The sequence below is a fragment of the Plasmodium gallinaceum genome (genome assembly GCF_900005855.1).
Source record: "Plasmodium gallinaceum strain 8A genome assembly, contig: PGAL8A_v1_119, whole genome shotgun sequence".
Classification (NCBI taxonomy): domain Eukaryota; phylum Apicomplexa; class Aconoidasida; order Haemosporida; family Plasmodiidae; genus Plasmodium; species Plasmodium gallinaceum.
In genome coordinates, this window is record NW_021628276.1 from 899816 (window position 1) to 909887 (window position 10072).

The following is a 10072-nucleotide window of genomic DNA, read 5'->3' on the forward strand; positions in this document are numbered from 1 at the left end:
AATTTATATTTTATTATATGTATATAAATATATTTGTTTTATATATTATCCTTTTTTCTTATTATTAAAAAAAAAAAATTGAAATACTAAGGTTTCCATTTAATATTATTCAAATTCCCATGTAACTGTTTTTGTAAACTTAATGGGTTTGCCCATTCAGAATTTAAATAAGAATCGTCATCGTCTTCCTCAAATTCTTTTTCTTCCTTTTGCTTTTTATGATAATAAGCTAACATAGCTTTATAAGTTTCGCTATCTATTCTCGCTTCTCTTATTGGTGGCCCTAACTTTTTTGGTTGTACTCTTACAATAATTTTTGTTTTTTCATTTTTACCTATTATATTTTTTAAATACAATTCTTCTGATAATTCCTTTCCTGCCCACCATAAAGAAGTTTCATTACTTATAAATTCCTTGAAACAAAAGAAAAAGATAAAAAAATCATAAAACAAACGACTATTGAGTAACATAATTTTCATTCCACAATATATATATAATTTTTATAAATTGATATAATTTTATATTTTATTTAGATCTAAACTATTTTTTTTTTTTTTTTTTTTTTTTCATACATCATTAAAAAAATTATCTTTTTCTATTAATATTCTTGTAGGATCATATGGAGGTAATTTTTCCATGGAAGGATAGCATATATTTAAAGCTTCAGTTATCATATTTAAATGTTCGTACAAATTATTTGTATTGATCGGTTTATTTTGTTCAATCTATTAAAAGTTATAAAAATAAAAAATTATAATAACTAAATAAAAAATGAATATATTTATTACAATTGTCTAGATATGAATCAAAATAATCCTTTTTTGTTTTTACTTTTTCAATAGATAATTCCTTTTTTACTTTATCAACTATATTTTTTAATTTTATTGCACCATCACTTGGTGGTGGTATTCCGGTTCTAAAATTGTATTTATCAGGATTAGTTGCTTCCTTCCATTCATAAATATTTAATTTAGATATTTTTAATTCCTTATGATTTATTTAATTAAAAATATTAAATTAAAATATTTATGTAATTTAAAAACTATCATATAATTATATGTATTTATTTTGTTTTATTTAAGATGCACACAAAATACTTTAATAATGATAAAAATTAAAATGAAAAAAAGTAGAAATTATTTTCTTAAATACTTTATAACTATATTAGGCAATTTTTTTTTCTTTTTTTTTTTTTTTTACATCTTCTGATAGTCCTCTTAATTCTTCTGGTCTCATAGGACCATGATTTGCTAAATCCAATGATGCCTCTAAAAGTTTCAAAATTTTACATCTAAGGTTGTGTATATTAACTAAGTCTTCCTTTAAATTCTTAATTAAAACATTTACATTTGTTTCATATAAAAATTGATGACTGTCTTCTACTGATTTTACATGTATTAAAACCATTTTAAAAAAAATAAATACACAAATAAAATAAAAAAAAAATGAATAAGAAGGAAAAAAAAAAAAAAATAAATTAATAAATAAATATAATAAATATATTTTTTATTATTACTTTTCTAATGACTCTTATCTATATTTATTTTTGTTATGTAAGGTATATCTAGCTTACTTTTTTACTTCACATAATAAATATATCTATATTTTTATAATTTCAATTTACTTTTATGATATTTATTTCATGTTTTTAAAATAATTTAGTATTTATTTAATGCACACATAAAGATTATTATAAATATTATTTAAATAAAAATATTTTGAAGATAGTTATAAAAAATCTATGTTAATTTTTTTTTTTACATAACAATACTGTATTTATTTATAATCTTATTTTTAAAATAACTTAATATAATTCATTAAGTGGAGAATACTTTATTTTCAAATTATAATTTTATAACTAAATAATTACTAAACATAAAATACCTTTTTTAATTTTATACCTGAGTAGATAAAAAATTTATTATTCCCTATTTTTAGATATATAATAAGAAAAAAAAAGAAATGTGGATAATCGAATTTTTAATATAATAATTCAAAAGAAATGAAATATGTAAAAGTTTATTGTAAATTATATAGAGATAATAAGTGACATAATAATACAATATATTTTTTATTTCAAAAAGGAGTTTTGATAATTCTATATTTCTAATAACATAATTTTTTATGTATTTGAAATTTTTTTTAAAAAATATATCTAACAAAAAAAATTTTTATACTTAATTATACATTTTAGTTAAAATTATATAATATTATCTTTGAAAAAAAATTAAATAATAAATTTTATAAATAATAAAAAAATTATATATATATAGAGTATTATATATATATATTTTATTATTATAATAAAGAAAACAGATATTAGTATATCATTAAGTACATAATTTAATTAAAAATAAAAAAAAAAAAATTTTATTATTTGTATATTTAACCACATTTTCCACCACCACATCCACCTTTGGCTGCATAAGATAATCCAGATGATAAAGTAATATGTAAATTCATAAAAGATTCAGCATCTGTTGGGTGTATACCAATGCAATTATCAAAATCTTTTTTTTTGGCTTTTAATTTTAAAGCCAATGCCATTCCTTGCGTTACTTCACCTGCATTAGGACCAACATAATGGAACCCTATAACTCTATTATCTTCATTTTTTAGACAAACAAGCTTAGCAAAACATGTACTAGATATATCTATATCATATTCGTCTTTTCTAACTTTAGAGTGCTTTTTTCTATGAACAGCTGATATTTCTAAATTATTGAATTCTTGTAAAAACACTTCAACATTTGATTTACCGAATATTTCGTATGCTTTTTCTTCTGAATATCCACATGAACCATATTCAATGGGGGTATAAATAGATGTTGGAATATATGAATAATCCATTATTTCATCGGACTGCTTAAATAAACGTCTAGCTAAGATTTCTCCTGCTTTTATAGCTACAGGAGCTAATTCTGGAATATTTTCAACAACATCCCCAACAGCAAATATATTAGGTATATTTGTACAACTAAAATTATTTGCAATAATTTTATTATTATTTTTATTTATATTGATGTTTATCCCTTCTAAATTCAAATGTTTTGTATCACCTTTTCTTCCAGTGGCATATAAGACGGTATCATATAATTCTTTAGTTTGGTTACTAAATTCCACTAATATTTTTTCGTTCTGTTTTGTTAACTTCTTTGGTAATACATTTAAAAATACAACTCCCTGTTCTTCCATGTATGTTTTAACTTTGTTTGCACATTGCTGATCGAAACCCCTCAAAACTATAGAACGTACTGAGACACTTACGTCATATCCTAAAGAATTAAGAAATCCTGCACATTCTAAAGCTACATAAGATGCACCAACCACTAATGTTTTTCCTGGATCTCTTTTTAATGAAAAAATATCATCTGATGTAATGCTCAATTCTTTTGCTCCTTCAACATCTTCTGGAATATAAGGTCTACATCCAGTTGCAATTAAAATATATTTTCCTGTAACAGTTTCTTCTTTTGAAAGGTCTCCTTTTAAATAGTATGATACTGTGTTTTCATTTTTTAATTTAGCTAATCCATTTATATATTTAACTTTTGCAGATCTTAAACTAGTCATATAACTAAAGTTTAATGAGCGTATATGAGACTGAACAGTAGTAACTAATTTGTTCCAATCATGTTTTAAATTATCAAATTTCCATCCATACTCATTTGAATCTAAGTTAAATAAACATCCCATATTTCCTGCATAGTGCATTAATTTTTTAGGAACACATCCAACATTTACACACGTTCCTCCAATACCCCATTTTGTTCCTTGGATACTTGGTTTAACAAAATCAAATAATAAAACTTTCGCACCATTTGCTGCAGCTTCTTTAGCTGAAGCCATTCCTCCAGGTCCTCCTCCAATAACTATGTAATCATAATCATAACTTTTTTCATTTATTCCATTTTCTACGTGTACCTGTTCACTATTTCGAAACTTATCGCCAGTTATATTAACATGTTCATGTTTTTTTTCTTGGTTTTGATAGCTACACATTGTCTCTGTAGGTTTATTTAAATTACGTTTTTTATATAATATATTATTTAAAACTATCTTATTCTTGTTAAGATTATTGCTTACAGTATTTGTAAAAAAAGATTTTTTAAAAAAAAGGATTTTATAGCCAAAATTATTGCTTATATTCCTTGTAAAATGATATTGATAATTTTGTAAATATTTGACAGATGATTTTCTTAACTTAAATAATGCATTGCTCATAATTTTTTTACACTTTAAACAAGGAATAAAAAAACACAAAATGTTAAATATAAATGTTATTAAAAAAAAAAGTAATATGTTCTGAATTTTATATATACATATGCTTCTACTATTAATTTTTATTATTTTCTCCAATTACTTTTTAATATTTTATTCCTTAAATAATTACTGTGCTTTTTCTCTCTTTTTGGTATTCCCTTTTTTTTTTTTTTCTTCACTAAATTTTTTTTTTTTTTTTTTTTTTTTTTTTTTTTTTTTTTTTTTTTTTTTTTTTTTTCTAAATTTTTTTTTTTTTTTTTTTTTTTTTACTTTTGCTTTTGTTAATGCTTATTATTTAAATATCATTAATATTTCTAGTGCTTAAAAATTTTATTTTTTTTATTATAATATTAATTTTAATTATTATTAATTGTTGAAAAAGTGTAAAAAAAAATAGTATTTAAATAGTTTATTTATTAAATCATTTTTTTTAAAATATATATATTTTTTTTTTATATTAAAAAATTTTATACACCTTTTTAATTATATATTTCCTTCATATAAATCATAAAAATAAATTCATTACTTTTAAAGTTAACCTATGATATTTTAAAGTTACCCCAAAATTTTTCTTTTTATTGCTTTTTTTTAGATATAGACACAGTAAATGTAAAAAAAAATAAAAATAAAAGGAAGTTTATTTAAAAGAATTATTTTTTATTAGTTATTTGAAAAATAATAAAATTATATGGAACATTCTTTTACTAATCTCAAAATGAGAATATAACTATTTTTCCTTCTATAATTTCTATTAAATGTGCTGATTTTTTTTTATTTTGAAAATTTCTTTTATTAATGATATAATTAAATAAAGTTTTAGATGTTATTCAGCAAGATCATACAAATTTTAAGTAAATATGGTTAATTTTTTTTTATATCATATACTTATTTTTTTTTTTTTTTTATGCAAAATAATAAATTTGTCAATATTTAGACCTAAAAGTTTATTTGTTTTTTATAATAAATTTGTCTTGATATTTAAAAGGTAAATTCATCAATACATCAATGAAATATAATGTATAAAACATATTAAAAATTTTACCAAAGTTTTAATACCAAAAAAAAAAAAAAAAAAAAAAAAATTTTAATTACTTAAAGAAACGTTTTTGAATAAACAATAATAAATTATGAAAAACGTTTAAAAATTAAAAAAAAATAAAAAACATTAACCTAATTATTTTGACAAATGACATTAAAAAAAAATTAAATATACATGCATAAATATATTTAATTTAACATTTCTTTTATTTTTATTTTTATTTTTACATTTTTTATTTTTATTTTTACATTTATTTTTTATTTCTTATTTTTACTTTTATTCTTATTTTTAAGATTTTTTCTAATTAATCATTTAAGACAATATCTTTTAATCTTTAACAATTTTTTTTTCTCTTTTTTTTTCTTTTTTTTTTTTTTTTTTTTTTTTTTTTTTTTTTTTTTTTTTTTTTTTTTTTTTCTAAATAAGGGATATTAAATTTTTTTTAAAACTTCAATAAATAAAAATATAATATATAAAAAAGTAAAAATATACCCTTTTTCTTTTAACGTTTAATAATAAAATATGATATGTAAATAAAAGAAATGAAAAAGAGAAAATTGGAAAAGTGCAACATTTAATAATAGATGATTAAAAAAATATATTGATGCAAAAATAATTTTATTACTTCAAAATTCACAGAATACATATTCATATACAAAATGAAATATTATATATACTTTTCGTTTTTTTAAATTTATGTAAAGAAAATAAAAAATAAAAATCATTTACATGAAACATAAATAAAAAAAATATTGAAAACAATAACGCATATTTCTATATTCTGTATAATATATCAATGTATAATATTTGTATGTGAAAAAAAAATTCTAATAACAATAATGAAAAGGAATAAACATTTAAATAATAAAACTCAAATCTAGAAAAATATTTAAAGAAAAAAATTTAGACACATATTTATAAAATCTTTAATAGGATGGAAATATTGAAATTGATATTTTTTATTTTATTATTTTTTCTTTTTTTTTAAAGTGCTAAATGGATTTTGCATACTTAAAAAAAAAAAAAGATGTAAAAATATTATATAAAAAAAAAAAAAAAAACAGTAAAAAAAAATTATATATAAACGCTCGCATCACTAATTTAGGTCCTTTCATATGGATTTGTAATAATTTTTTTATAAACGCCTCTTCCTCTATAAAAGGGTCTAAATGTAGGTTGTCTAAGTCTAAGAAAAAAAAAATTATACAAACATATACATATATATATAATATTTAGATCTTCAGTAATTTATAATTATAAAATATAACAAATATCATTTTCTTATTTTTTTCCTTTATTTCCTTTCAATTCATTTTTATTTTTTTAAATATATATACCTTCCTCTTGTATTTAAAGTAGTTTTCATTGCTCGACCTCTATATGCATTAATTTTAGGGCGGTTAAATCCTGGTATATTTCTTCTCTTACTACAAACCTATATTTAAAAAATTTATTTTTTAAATTTCATTTATGTATATATACAACAAGAAAAATATTTTATTATTTATTTATCATTGAGCTTTTATATATATACCTTAATTTGTCTTTTTTTGAAAAATGATTCAGATAAAGATAAAGCGGTTCGAACAGAAGATGCATCAGCAAATTCAATGTATGCATATCTGGAAAGGAATAAATAATTAAAATAAAAAGATATGTACATAATTTTTATATAAATTTCTTTAAAAAATTAATTAAAAAGAGGAATGTAAAAAGTATTTAACCCTTTAGAATGACCAGTATTTTTATTTACTAAAATTGTTACTCTATTTATTAAACCACATTCTGAAAATAATGATTGTAGTTCTTCAGGTTGTGTTGAATAATCAACCTATTTTTAAATAAAAAAAAAATATATATATATAAATGAATTAATAAAAAATTTTGATGAAATAAATAAAATTTATGTGTATATACAATTATTTAAAAGTGTAATATTAAATGAAAATAACTAAAATGAATAATTTAAAAAATTTAATTTTATTTTTAATATCATTTACATTTCCAACAAAAATTGATCTGTTGTTTATTTCTTCTTGTTCCATTTCATGTGAGTCAAGAGTTGAGTTTTGGTTCATCTGCATTTCAGCACCTTCATTCATCATCTTTAATAAAAGAAAAAAAAAATAATACAATATATTTTAATTCATAAATAAATACATATATATATATATATATATATATATTTTATAATATAAGCAATTATAAAAAAAAAAAAAGAAATAAAAGTTTATTGTATAAATAAAAATCAAATAACATATTAAAGGATATTAAGATACACTTTTTTGTATAAATAAAAATAATATGCCCAAATATATACAAATATAAAAAAAAAAAAGAAAAAAAAAAAATTATATAAAAAGTTTGTAATAATGTATATATGTATGTAATTAAAATAGTCAAAAAAATAACTCGTTTTAAAATTTTATATTACTTTTAATTTCTGTAGATCACTAAATTCTTTATCAATATTATTAATATCATCAACTTGAACTTTAAAATTTCCTCCATCATTTTTACCCTTTTCAGGGTTCATTTGATCTATATTTATTTGTTCCATTTTATTATTAAAATCTTAAATAAATATATAAAAAACTTATATTATTATACATAAATATATATAGAAAATATATATATGTGATAAAAAAAATTATTTTAAGAAATATAATTCAAAATATATAAAGTATAAAAAAATAAAGCTATGCAATATTAATTGTGCGTAATAAAATTTTTTTTTTCTTTTTCATAATTATTTAAATTAAAAAAATAAAGCTATTAATATAAGTATTTTTAAATAAAATAAAAATATTCATATATATTTAATATATAGTAAATTTTAAAACAAAAAAAAAAATAATTGAAAATATATTTATTTTTATATTTAAAAAAAAAATTTTGCTGTACAAAAAAAAAAAAAAAAAAAAAAAAAAAAATATATATATATATATAATATATATATATATATATATGTATATATATATACGTATATAACATTTATATGTATATATGTTATTGCTTATAATATATATATTTACATAAATGTTTATATAATATTCCAAGTTTTTTAATTTTATGAAAAAATTTTTATATTTTCATGCAGATTAATAAACTATAAATTGAAAGTATTTTTTAAAATATTTTTTCAGATTTAATTTTGAATTAAAATATTTTAATGTATTATAAGTTAGCCTTTTAAATATTTGTACTAATTAATGCAATACTTTTTTTTATTTGATAGCTCATTATTTTTCTCATATAAAAATATAAATTGTTTCATTTTCTATAACTTTAAAATTTCCTTTAACAAAATTTAAATTACATTAAAAGAGAACTATATACACATATATAACTTTTATGCTTAATTTTAAGTGGTAATACATTTGTACTTAAACATTTTTAGGATAAAATATTTTTGTGTGTATATATATATATATCTGTAGTTAACTATTTTTAAAGTTATAAAACTAGAGAAATTATTTATTAAACAATTTCATGTATTTATTTTAATTTTTATATACCAATTTGTATTATGATTGTAAGAATTTTTTTTTCATTCATCTATCTCGTAAATATTTTGCATTATTTTAAAAATATAAGTTTTGCTAATAGCATTTAAATTTACACATTCTATGTTTTTATTTTTAATTAATAAATTTAAGATTATTTCATTAAAATTACAATAGTTTTTACACATATAAAATAGTTACATTTTTGAATATGTACATTCACATATATACATATATATTCTTTATTTATTATATAAACAAAAAGTTGTACCCATATTCAAAGTATTTTATATAACATATATATTAATAAATGAAAATATGAAAAAAAAAAAATAAAATAAAATTAACTTTTTAGGTATTTTCCTTTTTTCAACAACATTTAAATTGTTTAAAGTTACATTCAAATTTTTAATATAAAATATTAATTTTTTTTTGCGTAAAATTTCAAGTATGATATTTCTATAATCATTTATTTTAAATTAGAAAAGAGAAAATAGTTTTTATATTATTTTATATAAACATGACATTTTATTTTTTTTTTCTAATGAAATAAAACCAAAATTAAGGAAAGTATCAAATAATATGCTAAATATTTTACATTCCTAACACAATATAAAGCATACTTTATAACTTTAATAGGATTTATAATAATGAAAATTTTCATTCTTTATATGTTTTTTTAATATTTTTTTTATGGGTTATATAAGCTACACAGCTTGTTAATGTTATGTATTTAATAAAAAAAAAGATATTGAAAATTAAGGGAAAATAACATTTTTAATAAAAAAAATCATTAATTATACATACTTTTTAAAAACTTCATTATTAATAAAAGTATAAAGATTGAATAATAAGTAACGATTTATTTATAATATTTCTTTGATAAACTATTCTTTAAAACCTTTTTTTATATTGCCTAATAGAATTTTTATATTAACTTCTTTAAAAAAAGAAGAAAAACAGATATATATAAATAATTAAAAATTTAATAACATTTTTTTCATTTAAATATTATGCTATATATGAAGAAATAAAAAATATGTATAGTGTTTAAAAAATGTAAGTGCAAAATTTTCAAAAAATAATTAATTCTAATTGAATATAAGATATTAAAAAAATAAAAAATTTACTGAACAATTGACATTATACTTTTAAAACATATTTATTTTTAATTTTGTATTAATATAATAATAATCATGACATAATATTTCATTTTTTCTTTTTTTTTTTTTTTTTTTTTTTTTTTTTTTTAAAAAATAAATTT

The 10072-nt window shown here is 17.8% G+C and overlaps 3 protein-coding genes across 3 annotated transcripts; all 3 read right to left on the reverse strand.

Moving 5' to 3' along the window:
• Positions 1–86: 86 nt before the first annotated feature.
• On the reverse strand, positions 87–1407 carry PGAL8A_00436600 (conserved protein, unknown function; the record flags this gene model as incomplete). The annotated part of the gene is made up of 4 exons (XM_028673101.1): positions 87–413; positions 573–725; positions 832–987; positions 1201–1407. 4 exons carry the CDS (start codon positions 1405–1407, stop codon positions 87–89), a joined length of 843 nt encoding a protein of 280 aa, XP_028529587.1.
• A 978-nt stretch (positions 1408–2385) lies between these two features.
• On the reverse strand, positions 2386–4224 carry PGAL8A_00436700 (thioredoxin reductase, putative; the record flags this gene model as incomplete). Its single annotated transcript, XM_028673102.1, has 1 exon — positions 2386–4224. The coding sequence occupies one exon, from the start codon at positions 4222–4224 to the stop codon at positions 2386–2388; it is 1839 nt and encodes a 612-aa protein (XP_028529588.1).
• Positions 4225–6403: 2179 nt separating this feature from the next.
• Positions 6404–7862, reverse strand: PGAL8A_00436800 (RNA-binding protein, putative; the record flags this gene model as incomplete). Its single annotated transcript, XM_028673103.1, has 6 exons — positions 6404–6488; positions 6640–6737; positions 6837–6924; positions 7027–7133; positions 7303–7407; positions 7737–7862. 6 exons carry the CDS (start codon positions 7860–7862, stop codon positions 6404–6406), a joined length of 609 nt encoding a protein of 202 aa, XP_028529589.1.
• Positions 7863–10072: the final 2210 nt, after the last annotated feature.